Here is a 19,311-nt window from a genome sequence, read left to right on the forward strand (position 1 = left end):
AGGGTGAATTGTGGGATTGCATTTTATGGAAATGGTTTGCTCTAGCTCACCCCTGGAAAATGTATGGTTTGTCCCAAGTCTGTACCCTCCCTGCAGTATCAAGTTATCTGATTGGCTGGAGAATGTTACCGCGCCCCTTTGAACCTCGGTGTTAAGAGTGCTAACGCAAGGGGTCTCGCGCTCTTTGCCCCCCTTCCCCTGGAGGCCTCCGGACGCTCCCCTTTTCTCCCTTCCCCTCCCTTCCCCCTCTCCCCTTCCCTTCCCCCACTCCCGCAGGACCATGCTCCCTGCCTGGAGTGGGACTCTGAATAAACCCTCATCAGCACCCCACCGGCGTCTGAAATCTCTTTGCCTGCCAGCATGGGAACCCCACGACCCCCTAGGACCCGGGGGTCTCCCGGGGGGCACTCCTCGGGAGCCCCCCAAAATTTAAACAACAATAGAAAACTGCCAAGTTGTCTCAGAAACTGTTCTTGTGGTTGAGAACATCCATTGCTTGTGTTTTCAGCTCCTTACAGCCTGTGGACAGAGCTCTCCTTCTCTGTTACGCATACAAGAAACCTAAGGCTGTTTTTTTGTGAGTGTATTTTGAAGCCCATTTTGCCTCTCCTTTTTAAACCTCTGCCAACTCCCATGCAAAAGGGAGCAAGTCCTCTGTGTCTGCCCTTTAAGGAGTGGAGTAACTGCAGCGAGCTGAGGCGTCTCCAGGTATAGGACTCATTTATGGTAGAAGAGACTTTTCCTGTTTTGGGGAGGAAGAGGCCAAGAAGTTGTAGAGGCAGGTCTGAGGAAGTTTCTTCCCCTTGTGGGAGCAGACCAGAATTTGAAGGAGATGCTCTTTACCCACAGGTAAGTGGCTGAAATGTGAGCAAGGGACACAAGTCCTGTAATTGTCACTTAGGAACAAGAGCTCATGGGTGTGGGCCCATATGAAAAAGCCATGGGAAGCTAAATTTGGAAGTTACTGACCTGGGATGGCAGAATTTTGCCTGTTCTCTGTCTTTTACTCTCCTCAGGGCTCCACGTTTTAGGGGACGTGCAGACAGCAGCTGGGCACTGTAGTGGAAGGCTGACAGGCCTGTTTCCTGCCACATGCTGCCCTAGGTGTAGATGGAATGCAGATTGATGGCATGGCTGTTGAGTTAGAGGAGAGGTCAGGTTATTTTCCTCAGGACAATGTATTGTGCATGCTCTCTGTGTCTCCCAGTCACTGGCTTGATTTATCTTCCTGGTGAGCACAGGGCACACCCCATAAGTCTTTTTAGCCTCACCAAGATTAAACAATCACCTTTATACTTGTGATCCTCAAAGGTATTTCAGCCTCAGGGCTTTGAAAAAAATCAAAAGCTGTTGCATATGGGGGCTCAGTGGGGAGAGTTCCTTTTGCTTCCTGGACACGTGGCAATAAATACTGATGACATTTAACGCCAGGCTATGCCATACTACCCAGCAGGTAGTGGGAGATAATGCCTTTTTTTCCTGGATAACTGGTTGGGCTAATGGCCGTCCTTGAGGTCTAAAATACATAGGAGACTGTTTTGCTAAAAATGAGGCACTGTCCTCAGGTGGGTGCAGTGATGAGACGGCTCCAGGTGTTTGAGGAAGCCACAGAAACTCCACAGGGAGATTCTGTCTTCTGACCAGCTTTGAGCAAGTACCGGATCCACTAAGCAGCAGCATACTTTGGTGGTCTGGATGTCTCATTAAATTACCTAAGTTGCACTTGTCTCTCCACTCTACCCATGACTGGATGTGGGGTCAGCGCATTGAGCTTTCTGTCTGTTCTAGACTGATGGGCTCACTTACTTGGGTTTACAAAAGTGGTTCCAAGTGCTGTCAAGTCTGCATCCTCCCACCACAGCATGCTTCCACTGCCCCCAGCACTACTTTTAAGGTGCTCCAGGAAGTGCTTGTGCAAAAGGGGAATAAAGGGAATATCCACAGGGCTTGCTTTGAAGCAACTGGCATTACATAGGTATGATTCACTCCTTGGTGTTTGTGGAGCTGAAGAAGCCACCCTAGCCTGCTGCAAAGCATTCTGTACAGCATATGTGGATGCAGGTGTATGGAAAATCATGCTATGAAAAGGCAGTGTCCACAGAGGAGACAGATGAGTCCTGAAACTTGATTTGAAAAAAGGGAGAGAGTCCACTTGGGCACATGCCTGCAGGGTTGCAGCCGCCTTTTATCCTGAACTCCTGGCCACATGTAGCCCTCTTCCTTTCTCCACTGGCTGAGGTACTAGGAAGGTACAGCCTTCCTGAACTACCTACTACATATTCCCCCTTGAACCTGTCATTTTACCCCAAAGTTCAGAAGTTCAGGCTTGTACGGATCCACTTGTCTGTTTCAGGAGCCAAAATCTGCGGTCTGCAACAAACCTACTGTCCAAAGTTAGTAGAGACATTAAGACCCATTTCAAAGACGTTAACACCCATACCTTCACCATCAAATTGTTTGTAAAGACACATATCTTTCCTATCACAAGTGTTTGGTGCTGGGTGCTGAGAGGGAGAACCAGACCCCCAGGAGAAAGAAATGTCCTCCAAAATCTGCTCAGCTCATGATCGATTGCTTTAATCTGGCCTGAATTTGTTCTTTGGGAGAGTTCTGGCATCTCTATCAGCTCTCATGTAGATAGGATGAGCTGGACTAGGCCTGAGGGCTGCAGCAGGGAGCACAGCTGGCTTCTGTTACCATGTGCCCCAGGTCTCCCTCTTCCCCCTCCTTGTGAGGTTGCCAGCACCATATGGAGCAGCTGAAGGTCCTGTCCTACTGCCCATGGATTTTGATGCTTGTCTCTGCCTGCAGAGGTCTGGCAGCTGCGCTGCAGCCGCTGTCCCAAAGCGGTCTGGCATCCTATCTCCAGCGAGTAGCCCCTCAGTTGCCTGTTCAGGAGGCTGCTGAGCATGTGCTGTTTCCTCGTGTCAGAAGAGCCCACTGAGCTGCCCTTTCCCACCCTCCCTTTTTTGGTTTGCAGAGTTTTAGCCACAGGACCTATGATTTTGTGCTGAGGAAGGCGTAGGGCTGTGGCTGAAAGCAGAGCCAGGCTCTGTATTTGTAGCTGGTGTCTCTCAGTTCTGAATTCAGCAGCCCATGCCCCTCCAAGCACCAGCTGAAGCATGGCCATGTGATGGGTTTACTTCTGCCATTTCCTGCGGTGCTCCCTGGGGGTCCCCCGCGGCCCAGGGCTCCCTCAGTCGTCAGAGGCGCATCCTGGGGGGCTTAGCCCAGTGCCCCTGCGTTGAGGGAGGGAGGCAGTACAGCAGGACTTCCCCCTCCTCCCTGTGTCCCTCAGCAGGGTCTGCCCTGCCTACTGGGGCACTGGGGTGTGGAGTGTCTGGCTGGACCGGCTGGGTGAGTCGGGGTTGAGTCACTCTGGGCGGTGCACGGCTGGGCGACGGGCAGCAGGGCCTGCCACTGGCTCCATGGCACTCAGCGTCGATGTCCGGCGGCTCTCCCAGCTGCCGGGCCATGGCGAGCGGCAGGTCCATCTTAGCTTCCGAGGTAGGCTCCGGCTGGCCAGGATGGTGGGGGTTTAGGGCTGGAGGCTGCCTTCCCCTGCCAGTACCTTACACCTCCTCTCTACTTCTCAAGGCTTCACCCAGAAGACGAGGAAGGTCTCCTGTGGCCCAGAGGCTGTCTTCAATCAGGTGAGGAAACTGGGATCATGTGGAACATATGGGACAGGGATGGGACAGGGTCAGTATCTTGGTCATAGAATCATAGACTGGTTTGCACTGGAAGGGACCTTGAAGATCATGTAGTTCCAACCCCTACTCCATGGGCAGGGACACCACCCACTAGACTGTTTTCTGGGAATTTCTATGCTGTCTCCTTCTTCTGCTCTGCTCAGAGGAGCAGATGAGTCCCCCACATTGTGTATGTGACCTATGTGTACAAGCTGCAGGAACTGAAATTCAACTGAAAGACACTGCATGGAAGCCTGGGCACATCATAGCTGAAGGAAAAAGCTCCCCCTGCCCTCAGCCAGATTGCCACTGCAGTCAATGCCTTGTGGGGCGGGGTGTGACTTGTGTGTTTGAGTGCATATGTGTGTGTGTGCACGGGCAGGGATGGAGGTAGCCTGGGAAGCATGTCTGCCTCTCCAGTGCCATCGCCACTGAAGCCTGTGACAGCCCACCTGTGCTGTGCCAGTTGGTGGTTCCCACCTGTCCCTTGCTCAGGTCCCAGTGCGAATGCCTGGGGAAGGGCAGTGAAGGTGGAGGGGAGCAGGAGGCACAGCCACTCTTTTGAGTGTGTGGTGAGTTGAAGCCTCAGAGTGCAGCTTTTCTATGAACCAGATGACTCCCTGCCTGGGTGATATCTTCTTCCCAAGCACCTCTGTACGTTCCTATGTTCTGTCTCACTCCACACCCTGCCAGTTCAGGGACCCCAGCAGGCACAAGCATCCTTCTTTTTCCAGAGTGGTGCTGCTCTGACTTCTTTAGTAGCTGACCTGTGACTCTGTTGCTGGAGGGGCTCTATGCCTGGCCAGCAGGAAAGTAACTTCCCATCATAGCTACTTTTCATCTCACGTCCATGGACTTGGTCACCTCACAGGGGAACCAACCAGTCATGAGACATGGGAGGGTCTGGTTGAGAATGAGTTGTCATCTATTCCTGCTCGATTTGTTTGCAGCTCTTTCGTTGGCCTCACTACGGGAAGCTTGTCATGGGTGAAATGCTGTCCATTAAAGTTTACAACTGCAGCAAGGTTTTCAGTAACAGGTGGGTCCTTTGATTGTTGGGGTGACCAGCAGAGGTGGGGAGAAGACATACTTTACATTGTCTACTGGTAATAGAAAATGTTTGTTGAAAATTTTATGGAAGGAAGAAGAGCAGAATGCCAGTTAGAGAGGAAGGATGGAACTGGTTGTTTGGGTAGGGCAGCAATGCTGTATGTATTAAGTTAAATAAGGGGAATGATTTAGTTGTGCCAGCAGTATCATGGACTACATAAGGATCTAGATTAGCCTTCAGCTGGGACAAAGTTTAAACAAAGCCCTAAAAAACAGCTAAAAAGGCAGGTCTTGCTGCAGACTGAGGGCCTGTTGTCACCCTGAACATCCTTGTGGCGACCATGACCATGCTGCACTCAAATTCAACATATCTGTTGTAGAAAAGCCCTGAATGCACTGTGTTATAGTTTAACCTTTAATAAGACAGCATTTTCAATTTAAAAGATCAGCCAGAATTTAAAATGCTTCTAGGTGGCACAGGTACAACACTGTGAACTCAGTGGCTATTCCAACAGTTGTAAAATACTGCAGGGAAACCCAAGAATAGAGATTACAGATTAAGTAGTGGAGCAAGAAAGGCAGCGGAGGTATGTCCTTCAGGATGTGAGAAACGTGAAGATGCAGGGAAAGCTGCCAAATCTGACAAGCAAATTTTAAGAACTGAAGGAAAATGCACCAGCTGACAACGCAAACCTAATAAGTTTGCATCCAGCTAAAAATGCAAACCTTTTCAAAGATGCCAGTGAGGGCATGGAGACAACAGATAAGCACAACACATGCGAGACACAGATGAAGTCAGAGCAGAAAGCGTGGCAGAATGTTGTATCACTGCTTCCTGGACACTTTTGTTATGGGAGCTGCATCAGAGGAGTTGTCTCTGACTGAAAAGTCAATAGAAACTGCCACAGGACAAAGAGATAACACAAACAGTAACAAAACAGTAGGACCTGACAGTCTGGAGCAAAGGAGTCTATTGGGAAATGAGGGGATTGACACTATATCCACACATCTCCACTGCTGTGGAGCAGCATAATTGCAGGTGACAGTACAGTTCAAAAGCAGTTGGTCTGTGCAGTGGCATGGTCAAAATTAAATAGAGAGTGTGGAAGGACAGAAGGGAAAAACTTGTTACATTGCTGTTATCTGTTTGTGGTGTCTGGACTTCTGTGTGTGTATCCTTTCTGTGGTAGCAGCATCAAACTGGCAAAGCTAGAAAGGAGGGGGATGAGCAGAGAGACTGATTCCTTGACGGTAGGAAGTTGGACAGGCTGTGTCTCAAAGAAAGTGGAGGTGAGAAGGAGTACAAGAAATCAACAGCTCACAGCTGAAACTGAGATGTGTGGGGAGCAATTCCTCTTGTCTGAATCCCGAGTGGGCAGTGAACTCTTCCAGTGGCATTTCCCAGCTGGCATTTGGGAAGCTCTGCTTCATGCAGGGCTTTGCTTGGCTGCCAGCAGAGATGCCACGAGGAGGTGGAGGCCCATGTACACATGGGTGCAGACAGTGACACACAAGCCAGGGTTTGGAGTGGCAAATGCCATCCTTCATGCCTTACTGCCACTTGCAGGGAGCCAGATGACTCTACTCCAGGGAGAAGCTGCTTTGGAGTTAGGTAAATTTTGGCTGGAGTTGCTGCAGACATTCTTGTGGTCGTAGCTTTATGTCCTATTTCTGTATTTTCTTGTGTAAAGCCTCTGTTTCCCAGTTTTATCTGGGAAGAGTCACCCCAGCTTTGCTGAGTGCTCAGACACAGACTGGCTCCTGTGAAGCCCAGCTCTGCTGAAGGGGAGATCTTCTTTGCCCTCCATGAGTCTGGATCTGCACAAGCCTTTAACCATCAATGGCAGCTCAGTTGCAAGTAGCTGCATGGGCATGACTGGGGCGACAGCAGGACCTGCTGCAGGATCAGTCTCTTGTATTCAGCTGCCAGACTCCTTATGATAAGCACTTCAGGGCAGCTCGGAGAGGCTGTGAGCAGGAGAGTGGAGGTCCCAGTACTCCCCAGAATGTAAGCACTGATGCTACATACAGTGTTGTTGCAGTCTCTCTTTTTATTCCAGTGTTAGGAAAATTAATCCATGAACACCAGAGGTTTATGTCCAAAAAGGAGATAGAGGATTCCTATAACTTTATTCGAATAAAGGGAGACATCATGGGTGTTTTCCATGGAGTCTCTCAAGTTGTTAGAGGATACAGCCTCTTTTTTATCCTAATTTCCCAGCTGCATTTCCCTCTCTCTTTCCCCATTGGCTGAGGTACTTGAAAGGTACAGACTTCCTGAAATGCCTAATTCCTAAGACTCCCTTCTAATGTATACCCCCCTGCCCCATTTCTTTTCCTTGTGTCAATCAATGGAATTTCTATGGAATGTATGGTTCTTCTTATTGTTTCTTTCATCTCTCTCTATCTAATTTTATTTATCAGCAGACCTACAGTTTGTAAAGAGAAATCACTCATTCCTTTCACTAGGCTGCTCGGTACCCTTGTCCTCAGCCTTCAGCATCTGATGACATCTGGAAGGCTAATGCTGCAGGAGTCCCTTGTGGATAAGAACAACAGAGTCACTGGTGTAAGTCTTCTGTGGACAGCCTGGTTATCAGCAGTCAGTAAGGCTTTGTGGGAAACCTCATGTGATACTCCCCAGGTGGACTGGGAGCTGAGGGGGTATCCAAAGTGCTGTTTGAGCTGTAAGCACTGTGGCATTTGTGCCAAGTCTGCACAGGGGTGCAAACACTTCACATTGCCCAAGAGATTTCTAGGAGCATCTACAAATGTATGGGGTGGGCTGGAGCTCCTGGAGACCTGCCAAGGACCTGAATGAGCAGAGGGAGGCTTCGTAAAACCTTCTCAAGTCTGGGAAATGGATGTAGGAAGTGGCATCTCATCTGGTTCATGCACTACGAAGTACATGTGTATGGGCTGCTGCAGAGATGGAGTGAGGTGGAAAGTAGTACGGTGCCTTGGGACCCCCAGCAAGATTTTGGGTTAAACATTAGCACTAAGTGGATGGCTTAACGAGTGTCTGGGACAGCATGAGTGTCTCTGACACCTGACTGTCCCTCTGCACCGCTCTGCGGGTCCTGCTCGCCTCCTGCCTTGGCATTGGGACTCAGTCGGTCCTATGTGCTTATAGAAGATGAAAACCACCGGAAAACGAGCGTTTTCCTGCCAGCTGGGTGTGAAAGCAAAGCTCAGTGAGTTCTGGACTGCCAGACCTGTTTGTCAGGGCAGCTGGCAGGGCAGAAAGAGCAGAGGCAGAGGTAGAGGCAGCAGTCCTGCAAGGTGCTGCATCTGTGCTTGCTCTTCACACAGGCAGTATGACTAAACCACATGGTGGCACACAGTATGCAGCTCTGTGGCCACCAGACCACCAGCCTGAGTGGCACAGACACAGGTTGCTGGACTCCTGGATCACAGAGTAGGTCCAAGTAGAAATTGAGCATTTCCAGCATGATTTTTTGCCTATGCAGCTCACTGGATAAACATTCATGCCAGCAAAGAGACAGGGGTTAGACTCACCTCTTGGTGCTGGTGACGGTTTGAAGGGACTCCACTGTGTAAGGTCAGAGCTACCCCGTGGCCCAGCCCTTTGCCCCTGGGTGCCTCTTCCTTGTGCAAACAGCAACACATGTGCTGATGAGCTGCTCCAACTAAAACCCAATCACATTCAGGTATGCCGGGTTAGTTTTGGATTGTGCAACCCTGGCTGCACAACAGCTGCAGGAGACAGAAATAGGGAAGACAAGACTGCCCATCCAAGAGCAGCCTCAAACCCTCTCAGCTCAGCTTGGAAGAGACATGACCCCAAGAGACAAGCTCCTCCTTTAGCAAAGTGGGAATAGAGCTGTTAGACTTCCTGCTAGTCCAAGTCCTATTCTCCTCTAGGACTTGAGTTATTTGCACCCCTTTTTCTCCTGGTGGTTTGAAGGAGTGCTTTTAGAGCCTTAGCTTTTTATCCAGCTTCTCACCATCTACCGTCTTGGGTTTCTTCACCATCCAGCCTTTGCTGCTGCCTTTCCTGATCACCATACTGCCGCTTTTTTGGCTGCATTTCTTTGCCCAGAAATGTGTGTTTTCCAGAAACTGAGCTCTGAACCCAGAGTACATCCCCTTCAGCCTACTAAGGAGTGATCTCCTCCATTCTAGTGTTTTTTGCCTCTGCTGGGAAATCATTTGCATTTGTGTTAGTTTGAGATCAGGCTGGCCACCTGCAGGTCAAGAGTGTTCAGACCTGTGCTGGCTGTGCTGATACCCAGCATGCTCTGTACTTACTACTCTGGCTATCCTTCCTTGTCTCTTGTGATGCAGACTCTCAGTGTGCTGATGGCTTCTCCAGCATTTTAATCCAAGCTGTCCTGGCTAGTGATGCTCTGCCAGCTGTCTTGTGCCTCCTCCAGAGACACTGCTCCAGGTCCTGCATGTTATTGAGCACGCCTCTCCCCTGTTCCCTTGTCAAAAATGCCTCGAGGCGACTCTCGGGGCCTCTTTATGGTAGATTTGTAAACTTGAGCCAGCTTTTATTCAATGAAACATGGAGTTCGAGAAGCTATGGAGGAGGGAGTTTTGTTATGTCTAGCTTGTTGATGGAGACAGACAAGAGAGTCTGGTATAAATATGCTTCTTGTGGGGATGTGACTACTTTTCTTTTGCTTCTTTCCACCAGCTTCTCACTTCTTTTTTTCTTCCATATCCTCCTTTCTCTTTTATTGTGACATTTCTGCCATTGTTTTGTGGCTGCCAAGCTCTCAGGCCATTTCACTTTCTGCTTGTAGATCTACATTGAGTTGGATTTGCGCTACCAGCCTCCAAATCACTCAGCAGGGAGCTGGGTTGAAGAGGATTTTGTCTATCTTAAGAAAGACAGGTATGGAAGTCCTAGGAAGAGCAAATTTCCAGGCTGTTTGTACAGCTACCTCTGTCAGTGGCAGCCTTTGGAATGCAATCCAGCCTCATTTACTCTCCGCTTCAGGCTGATGCATCTGAACTCTACAGCAGCAATATAGAAGCAGGGCTCCTGGATAGAAATACTTTCTCATCAGAACAGGCCTTTGACTGCACTGTAGGTGCTGGGAGTTCTGGGGCTCCTTGGGAGAGCCTTGAGAGCATTTCTGCAGCCTTCCTGGCTTGTGGTTGCAATGTTGCAGAAAGCATTCTGGCCTCCAGCAACTCCATGCACCCTGCATGCTGGTGGTGCCCAAAGCCAGGGGAATTGTGGGTTCCTGGGCAGACAGGATGACAGGCAGCAGCAAGGCCTGCAGAGTGTCACTTATGGAACTAGAGGGAAAACAGCAGACACATGGAGTGGACAGTGGATAAGCTTAGGAGAAAATTGCTGGTGTCCCTGCCAAGAAATAAGCAGGAGAGTGGCTGGGGCACTGTTACTTAAATGCATCAGGGAACAGCCATGGCACACTGTCTTTGCAGAAAAACATCTTTTGTTTTTACAGTTCGGAGTTAATCATCCACAATCCTGGATTTGAGCAGCTGGAGTAAGTAGCCCTTGAATGTCTTGGCTCACCCTCCTGTGTGGAGGGCAGTGCACAGCCCAGTTGTCAGGCCTGATGTATGGCTCATGGCATGGGGCGGGGCTTGCAGGACTGCTGAGTGGCTGAGAGCAAAGGAACTGGACAAGAAGGCTGGTGCACTAGGCAGGAAGCTGGCAAAAGGTCTGGAGACTGATGAAGAAGAGGAAGAGGAGGAAGATTTCTATGATACATCTGAGATTGAGGCCTCGGGCATCATCTTCAGCCCTGTGAAGAGGTATCCACGGCATGCTCTTCTTTCTTGCCCTTGCTTAGGTCCTGGGGTAGAAAGTGCCAAATCCTGGGGAATTCCTGCAGCTCACGGCAGTCTGCTATGGCAAGATGTCGGAAAACTTCCATCTCTATTGGTCCTAGACAGGGTGTGTTAGGGATTTGCTCATTCCCATTATTTGCTAGGTTTTCTGTTGCTTCCCTTGGTGAGGACTTACTCAGGTCCATGCTGACAAGGACACCTGCTCACCTGGGCTTTTTCTTCTGTGCAGCCGCTCCAGACTCTGCTCTGCACAGGATCTCTTTGCCATCCCAACGCCGCAGAGTTTCCAGGTACTGTAGCATTGGGTGCATGTCCCCAGTAGCTGCCTCTGGCCCTGCAGCCAGGCCCTTACTGCCTTCCTGCAGGCCTGGGCTTCTCCAGTTGCCACATACTCTATCAAGGTCTCTAGCATGAAGACCATCATGCTTTGTGTGACTTCCCTGGGCAACATGTAAGATTCCCTGATGGACTGAATCCATGAGTACCAGCCTCAGTATCAGTAAGCTCTTGTAGTTAGCTATGGATAAACAGGCAAAGGGAATCAGCTGCATGTGCCATTGCAAAACACTGCTTGAGCAGTGCTGGTGCCCGCCAGCTTTCCCAGGGCTTTGTCTTTCTTCCTTATGACCAGGGCTGGAGGACTCTGTGGAGGCTTGCTTGGACATGCCAGGAGGCTTTTAGGAAGCTGTGGCCCTGGCTGTTTATCTGACATCAGGCTAAACTGATTTCAGGGCAGGTCTCCCAGCCTGGCTATGGATTTAAATCCTCCCCTGGTTCTAAGTAATTGTGGACTCACATTTTGTCCTATCAGCCAAGCAGGAAGATTTTGTGAGGATTGAATTTCCTATCATCATTCTCTTGAAACAATTATTCTGTAGCTTAACAATAGCCTAATTGTACTGAGACCAAATGTGAGTACATTCTCGTGTATCTTAGACTTGTAAGCAGTTGCAGTAAATGAGACAGCTGCATTCCAATCTTTGCAATGGTGTCCATCTCAGTAGGATTCAAAAAGGCGTATTAACAGAAGATACAAAGAGCATCTTCTCCAAGTTAGCTCTGTGGACCCTGCCATGTGAGAGCAACCCCTTGGGATCAGAAACTGATGGTACAAGTGCTGCTGGGAAGACCTGCTCTTGTCAAAAGTAGTGTGGCTCTTACGCTTTATTTCCTTGCTTGTCTGAAAGAAACAAGTATCTCAGACTGCTTTAGTCTGCCCTGGCTGTAGCAGATTTCAGCAGCCATGCTTTTGCCTGGCGTCCACCTCTGCATCGAGAGTGGCCTGTACATGTGCATTGTATTGGTACTGTACTGGTACCTGTACTGGTATTGTTGAAACAATCTCAGGCAAGGAGAGTGCTGATTCAAATATGGAGAGTGCTATTTTCTCCCATATTTTTTCAGGTTGGGATTAATGTAATTGAAGCACAGAAGCTGGTGGGGGTGAACATCAACCCCTTTGTTGTAGTCAAGGTGGGAGAGGAAAAGAGGCACACAGCGACGCAGAAGTCAACAAACTGCCCCTTCTACAACGAAGTATGTGACATGGACAGAGGCTCTGTCCTTGCCCCACTGGTGTCCCAAGTGCCTGGGACCATCCTTGCCAGGGATGCCTGGAAGCCTGGGGCTCAGCTTTCTTGCTCTTCTCTTTCAGTATTTTTTGTTTGACTTCTATGAGCCAAGGGAAATTTTATTCCACAGACTCATAGAGATCTCGGTATGTATGTCTTCATCTTACACTGGTTAGTGGTACAGCCTGATGCTTCTGTGTGTAAACACTGGGAGCGATGGGCAAAGCAAGGGTATCAATACCATGGAAGTGTTCCAGCCAGAAGCACCTGCCCACAGAGAGCCACAGGGCCTTCCTGTGGCTGCACTGGGCAGAGACCTAGCCCTGCTCTGAGCCACTGCTGGGAAGTGCTGCCTTCTCACCTCCTCCAGGTAAGGGTTTTTCTTCATCCTGTGACTGAAGTAGGGCCTCTGGGGCACTTTCTTGCCTTCTGCCTTTGTTGCCCTGCTGTTTTGGCAGCAATTCCCCGCTGCCCCTTACCCTGGAGCCTCATCCTGCAGGTCCTGAAGGTGATGTGAGGGGAGCTCAGAAATTATTTGTGCTGTAGAAAAGCCCAGGCAGGCAGAGAGGTTGAAAATCCCTTGGCCCAAAGCACAAAGGCTTCCCCAAGACACAGGGATGTTCTGAAGATAGATAAATCCAGCCAGCACATCCTTTGCCAAGTGGTCTCCAGCATTTTCCCTGTGAAAGGCTTCTCATCTCTTCTGCTGGTGAGAGTTTAGCAAGCACTGAGCAAGACTTGCTTTTTGGGAGAGACACTACCCTGGTGGGGTCATGGCTTTGCCCTAACCCAGCAGGTTATGGACACAAGGACTTCCTGTGGGGAAAGGGATCTATCCTATCTCCATTGTTGGGGTGTGTTTTACCTGGGACTGCAGAAATTGAATTGGTTGCACATGATTGCCTTGGTCTGGGTTTGACTGAGGGCTATGGGCTGGTGGGCTTTGTAGGAGTGGTTGGGTAGGAATGGGTTAGTCCTAGGGCTAACACAGATGGGTCAATCTGCGTGAGGAACTTCCAACCACTGCCTCAGCTGTGCTTTAGAACAAGCACCTCTTGGCAGTCCTGTGTTCCTCAGAGATATCTGGATGTGTGACCTGGCTGCCCACAGCTCATGGTGGTCAGGGGCACTTATGCTGTCTGCAGGTTTTTCACTCAAAGAAGATACCATTTCTGGGAACTTGCATAGGAACGTTCAAGATGGATGTTGAGACAGTGTACAGCCAGCCAGGTATGAGGTACCAAACACCTGTACCTGACCCTGGCTCTGTCTGAAACTGGTGTTTCCTTCATTCTCATATGGGTCTGGTCAGGGCCCTGGCTTTAAAGCACTTATTTTGTGTGAAGACCCGAGCTTGCTTCTCCACCCAGCTGTCTGAAGGCAGGTGACACCTCCTGCACCTTCAGAGGCAGGGTCAGGGCCAGGGCAGTCTTTCTGCAGGCAGAGTTGGATGTGAAATGGTAACCTGGCTGCTCCCTAGGGGACTTCTCCTCTTCCCTCTCAGATCACAGATTTTTCCAGAAGTGGGCAGTTATCAGTGACCCCACGGACACCCGGGCAGGTGTGAAAGGCTTTGTGAAGTGCAACATCTCTGTCTCTGCTCGCGGGGATATTGTGGGCTTCCTTCCCACCTATTCCAGGAACCAAGATGAGGACATTGAAAGGTAGGTGCAGTGTGATCTTGCATGGCCCTGGGGAACACTGCCATGTCTCTCTTAACACTGCCTTTTTTGCCCCATTTCCCCCCTCTTCTGATGGGCAAAGACCCAGTAAAAAAGACCTGTGGTGAGGCAGGATGCAATTGTCCTGACAGTTAGTGAATTTCCAATCATTGTGTTCTGTGGGCTCCAGGAAAGAGGCAGAACATGAATTTGTCTTTCAGGAACTTGCTGCTGCCTAAGAGAGTCCCTGCAGAGAGACCTTGGGCCAGGGTCTGCATCAAACTGTATCGTGCTGAGGGCCTGCCTAGCATGACAGCAGGCATCATGGGTGGTATCTCCAAGATCATAGGGGAGAGAAAAGTCTTTATTGACCCATACGTGCAGGTCTCATTCTGTGGGCAGCAGGTGAGTCTGAGGGGAATCTGTGTTGGGACAGGCTAGTTCTCCCTTGGCTGTGTTGCAGCATGTGGTGGACTTGTGATGCCAGGAGCGTCCATGGGGCACAGCAATCCCACTGAAAACAGGTTGGGAAAGCCTAGGTGTCTTTTAGCAGTGGCCTGAGCTGTGTGGCCATGGTTGTGCCATGTCTGGATGAGAAGGCTGTTCTCTACTTTTGTCTCTACAGAGAGCTGCTCACAGGATAGCCCCAGCCCTGGGCATAGCTACTGGCTGAGCTACTGGCTTTGCAGGCAGAGATTCAAATCCTTAAACACAGGGACAGAGTCAAATAAATCCTGGAGCAGAAGTCCTTTTTCTGTGTCAAGCTGGGCTCAGCCTGAGACCCTTGAGAGACTTTACTGAGATAATGGCCCAGTTTTTGCACACAAGGTCAGGGTTTCTGGTCCTGTGATATCCATTCATATGAGAATCAATCCCTGGGCAGTCTTGTGGGCCTGGAGTCCTCCAGATACCTCTTGGATACCTCTTGGAGTGCTTAGATGCCTCTGAGTCTGCTGCCCGCTTGCATTCCCTTGATTGTGCAGGTCATGCCAGGGCCTTGGGACAGCCTTCCAATAATGAAACAGAGAGGATTTATGGGAATGGGGATAGGAGTAGGGATGCTGCCACCCCCAAAGCCTGCCCTGCACCGTCTGCAGGTGGTACAAGAGTACATGCCATTCCCAGACAAGCTCTGAGGCATCCCTTTCTCTGGGCACCAGTTGGGACTGTGTGGCTTTCACATCTTCTCCTTCCCAGGGGGAGACGTCAGTGGAAACCAACACCACTGAGCCTGAGTGGAATGAGCAGATCAGTTTCATTGAGATGTTCCCACCTCTGTCCAGGAAGATAAAAGTTCAGGTGCTGGATGATGCCAATGTCAGCGATGTGGCCATTGCTACACACTACATTGACCTGCAGGAGATCTCAGACCCTGACAGGAATGGTGAGACTTGGCATGGCTGCCTTGGGGCAGGATGTCCTAGGCGGCCACGTGCCACGCACTTTCTGCTTGGCATGCTGGTCTCCTGAGGGTGGGAGCAGGAGTGGCTGAAGCTAACATTCTGGTGTCCTGGGCAGTCCTCTTGGGGGAGGTCTCTCTGCAGCAGCATCCTGGAGCATAATGAAACCCTGTTCCTGTCTCTGCAGGCTTTAACCCCACATTTGGTCCAGCCTGGGTGAACCTGTATGGCTCCCCCCAGAACTCAGCTCTTTGGGACATCCACAAAGACCTCAATGAAGGCATGGGTGAGGGCATCTTCTACCGTGGGCGCATCCTCATGGCCGTCACAGTAGAGATCTTCAGCAGCCCCAGTGCAGCAGAGAGGAAGCTTGGGGATAGGACGAGTGGTGCCCTGAGAAAACTGAAGCTGAAGAAGAAAAGTAAAAAATTCAAGGAGAAAACTAAAGAACTGAGCCAGCTGCAGGGAGAGGGGGAGGCTGGGAGCTCTCAGGAGGCCGAGCAGCCCAGGGAAGTCACTGTGGAGGTGGAAGAGCTTCATCCACTCCCTGAGGTGAGTTCTCCTGTGCTGACATGGCTGATCCATGCCAGTCTTAGGCATGCACAATTGTGAAGGGAAAGAGGCAAGGCGGGAGGCAGCTGTGTTAGTGCAATAGCCATCCCTTTAGCCTACAACCTGCTCAGTGGCTTCACACAAGCATCAGCCAATCCATGGCTCTGCACCAACACCTCAGGATTTACAAGAAATATTATCCTGCTGCACTGGCAGCCCAGTGGTGATCTCAGCAGCATCCTGCTGAGGTCCTGGGGAAGGGCTGGCAGGCATCAGTTATGCCCTGGTGCTCAAGCAGTGTTTTGGCACATGAGGCTCTCAGGCTGATTTCTGTTTCCTTGCTCAGAATGTGTTGGGGAGAAAGGATGAATTCCTTCTCTTTGCTGCCTTCTTTGAAGCCACTATGATGGACTCCTCTCTCAGCTCAAAACCTGTCAGCTTTGAAGTCTCTATAGGTGGGTATTCCCTAGGGCCCCATGTGCAGAAACCATGGGAACGGTGTGAGACTCCCTCTGACAGCCAAGTTAGTTCTTGACACTGCCCTGTCAAGTCAGATCGGGAACTTGGGAAGGATGAGGAATGAGTCCAGGGAGTGTGCACAGTGTGTTACTTACCTGAAAATCCTGTATCTCTTTTATGGGATTGGAGATTTGCACCATTTGTGCGAATTACCTGTTTTGGGAAAGTTTGGGAAAACTCTTCTAGTAAGTGAAGGTACAAGGAAGTAGACAGGTTTGATAGCAAGAAAAGGAAACAAAGGACTTGACAAGAAGTGATGGGGAAACAATGGCCTGAGAGTGGGTCAAAGCCCCCACTTGCTAAGCTGGATGGGTGGAGATGCTTGACGCTGAGATACTGCTTGAGAAGTAATGCTAACCCCAGTGTAGGGATGTAGATACTAGTCATCAGGCACTTGGTGGAGCTGGCAGAACTGGAGAAAGCATATGCAAGGACCTTGCAATTGCCCAGCTCCCTCTTGGACATCCTGGTTGTCTATATGATATGCCAATGGTTGGACATAACTGCTGGTTCCCAAAGCAGTAAATACCTGTATGTCTCTTGGCAGCAAGACTGCCAAGAGTCTGGTTTTGCAAGCTAGAAAACTTCATTTCTAAAAAAACCTGAGTGATTCCACTTACCTGTTTATAATTTAATGCTCACCTTCAAGGAAACTATGGCAAATCTGAAGAGATTGTGACCAAAGGATGGCAAAAAGTGGAAAAGGGAGAAGTGAAAGAAGAAAGGCAGCCTTTACTCAATGCCAGTTCAGGTGGTGAGCTGGATGCTGAAATCTTGACTCCAGCTTTAGCAGCACTGAACAAATCTGTTACAAAGAGCCAGAGACCAGAGCCCATGGAGTATGACAAGTAAGTCTTCTATATCTTTCTATCCCACCTTCCCTGGAGCTGTCACAGCTTCCCAGGTTGGTTGTTCCAGATGTTATTAGAGGTTTGCTCAGCAATGCATTATAGGTTTTTTTTCCTTGCAACCCTGCTGCCTGCGATGGCCTAGCTGGCTGGGATTTTCCAGACACCATAATTCTATGAGCCCTACAGTGTCTGCTTGATGTGGGCAGATGGCCAAGAATGAAGTCCCAAGGAAACTGAGACCTGTCAATAACAGCCATGTCTGTTCTGCTTCACAAGCAACATTCTAAGGGCTTGTTTCCAGTGAGGAAGGAAAGGATTACTCTTGGCATGTGCTGTCTTATGCTGAGCAGGCAAGACAAATACACAAGCTCTTCTGATGATATGTTTGCTCTGGCAATGCTGCCTAGTTTGTCCCACAGGCCTGGCAAGGTCTTGGTCTTTGTGTTGCACGGCCTGTGCCTGCTACTACTTAGTCCCATAGCAGTGAGAAATCTTGGCAGCATCCCATGCTCCTGTCAGGCTCATTCATCTGAGCATGTGCTGCTGTCTCTACTAGAAACCCTGTGTGCCAGTTTGGGATAGCAAAGGGCAGATCCAGCAGCTTGCACCCATGTCCATGGTGCAGAGCCCAAAACAGCCAATCAATTCCCTGTGAAGGAGATAGAGTTCAGCCTCTGCTCCCTTGCTGGGTGTGTGAGTACATGTGTTATGATATGGCATATGCTTTCTGTAGCAGTAGCTGTAGCCATAACCTCCTCTGCCTGCTGCCCATAGGTCATACAGCTGCCTGCCCATGACACATGAAAAACCCTGTGTGTATGTATGGAGCTACTGGGAGGATCACGCCTGGAGACTCGGCATTTCCAACCGGATTGTCAAATTGGCAGAGCGCCTGGTAGCATGTTCAGGGTGTTTGTCGGTGGCATGTTCCTTCCTTGTGTGCTTTCCTTGCTGCATGTGCAGTTGCTGTGCAAGATGTTTGCTGTCCTCACAACCCATGCAAGTCCATGTCTCTCACAGGGCTTAGTCCTACCTGCCCCTTAGACAGGTTGGGTAGGCCACATCGACTCATGCTGTGCAACTGCCTGGTGGTGGTTCCTGGATGGGTGAGCGATGTGATAGGATGTCTGTGAAAACAAATTCCTCTGCTGCCAGTCCTGAGCTGTGTGAGCCCTGGGCAGATGATTTGGCAAGCAGGCTCTCAGCCTGAGGTTGTCACGAAGGGGATGCAGTCTCTCCCCAGGACCTTGCTTTTCCCCTTTGGGCTTGGAGATATTAAAGCAGAGCTTGCCACAGTGGCTGCTTAAGGACTGAGCAACAACAAAGTGTTGTTACAAATGTTAAGGTTATCCTCAGGCTCTGGAGAGTCCCTGGCCAGCATAGTGCTGATCTGCAGCACCATGAATCCCAGCTCTGCAAAAAGGCATAAGCCATTTGTGGCAAATGCATCCTTGCAAGGTTTTACTCTGACCCCTCAGCCAGGTGCAAGCTTTGTGAATATTGTGATTTCGCTGCAGGAGCAGGGGTTGGATGATGTGGAGAAGCTCTTGAGAAGACCAAAGGCTAAAGCAGAAGAGCGGCTCAGAGATGTGCTGGAGGAATTTGTAGCTGGATGCAGGTTAGCATGTCCCTGATTTCTTGACGTTTCTTGTTTTCAGGTTAGGAGGTCATATCATGTTCTGCCTGGGCTGTATGTGGCCTTCTCTCTTGTCCTTTTGAGATGGATGTGCAGAACGAAATGAGGATGACTTGAGAAAAAGATCCAGGCCACACTGTGATCTGAGAATTATAATGTCTCAGAATTAGGACCTGATCTAGTGTCTTCTCCAAGGCATGACTGGGACAGGCATGTCCAGTTTGATGTCATGAGGATGTATTTGCACATTCACAGCTAAAGCAGCAGACAGGATGGGTACTTTGTAGGCATTGAACCTGCTGCCAAATTGGCAATGGGCATGAGTTCTGCCTCTCTGATGAGGCTTGGTGGTGCTCCCCCACAGTAGACGCTCATAGCAAAACACTGCACATTTCACATGTCATATGTCATGGACTTCCCAAAGGTGTCTGAGGAGCCCACTGAGCTTTTTCTGGCTTTACTAAACCTTTTGAGATGTAGTGGCCTGAGAACCTCATTCCCTAGAAGTGGCAGCTATTTCTCACAGGATGTGCCCACTCTTGTCTGGCTGACCTCCTTCAGGCATTTTTGTAGCTCTTCAAGC

General features: G+C 49.9%; 1 protein-coding gene across 6 annotated transcripts in view; it reads left to right on the forward strand.

Annotated features, from left to right (window-relative positions):
* The first annotated feature begins 3,350 nt into the window (after positions 1 to 3,350).
* LOC134554272 (fer-1-like protein 4) overlaps positions 3,351 to 19,311 on the forward strand; it is a 40,756-nt gene continuing 24,795 nt past the window's right edge. For 4 of the 6 annotated variants that reach the window (XM_063404808.1, XM_063404809.1, XM_063404810.1 and 1 more), the window contains exons 1-19: positions 3,351 to 3,507; positions 3,598 to 3,653; positions 4,643 to 4,731; positions 7,212 to 7,311; positions 9,515 to 9,606; positions 10,190 to 10,231; positions 10,338 to 10,502; positions 10,768 to 10,828; positions 11,943 to 12,074; positions 12,193 to 12,255; positions 13,255 to 13,339; positions 13,614 to 13,773; positions 13,992 to 14,175; positions 14,968 to 15,154; positions 15,358 to 15,722; positions 16,069 to 16,177; positions 16,891 to 17,089; positions 17,867 to 17,987; positions 18,610 to 18,710. In XM_063404808.1, coding sequence (XP_063260878.1) covers positions 3,429 to 3,507; positions 3,598 to 3,653; positions 4,643 to 4,731; positions 7,212 to 7,311; positions 9,515 to 9,606; positions 10,190 to 10,231; positions 10,338 to 10,502; positions 10,768 to 10,828; positions 11,943 to 12,074; positions 12,193 to 12,255; positions 13,255 to 13,339; positions 13,614 to 13,773; positions 13,992 to 14,175; positions 14,968 to 15,154; positions 15,358 to 15,722; positions 16,069 to 16,177; positions 16,891 to 17,089; positions 17,867 to 17,987; positions 18,610 to 18,710 — 2,390 coding nt within the window. In that variant the 5' untranslated portion in view covers positions 3,351 to 3,428. Of the gene's footprint in view, positions 3,508 to 3,597; positions 3,654 to 4,642; positions 4,732 to 7,211; positions 7,312 to 9,514; positions 9,607 to 10,189; positions 10,232 to 10,337; positions 10,503 to 10,767; positions 10,829 to 11,942; positions 12,075 to 12,192; positions 12,256 to 12,298; positions 12,819 to 13,254; positions 13,340 to 13,613; positions 13,774 to 13,991; positions 14,176 to 14,967; positions 15,155 to 15,357; positions 15,723 to 16,068; positions 16,178 to 16,890; positions 17,090 to 17,866; positions 17,988 to 18,609; positions 18,711 to 19,311 lie in introns of those variants that run through there. The other 2 variants (XM_063404812.1, XM_063404813.1) reach the window with 2 other exon arrangements.

This window comes from Prinia subflava, chromosome 8 (genome assembly GCF_021018805.1).
Source record: "Prinia subflava isolate CZ2003 ecotype Zambia chromosome 8, Cam_Psub_1.2, whole genome shotgun sequence".
In the NCBI taxonomy this organism is placed as follows: Eukaryota; Metazoa; Chordata; class Aves; order Passeriformes; family Cisticolidae; genus Prinia; species Prinia subflava.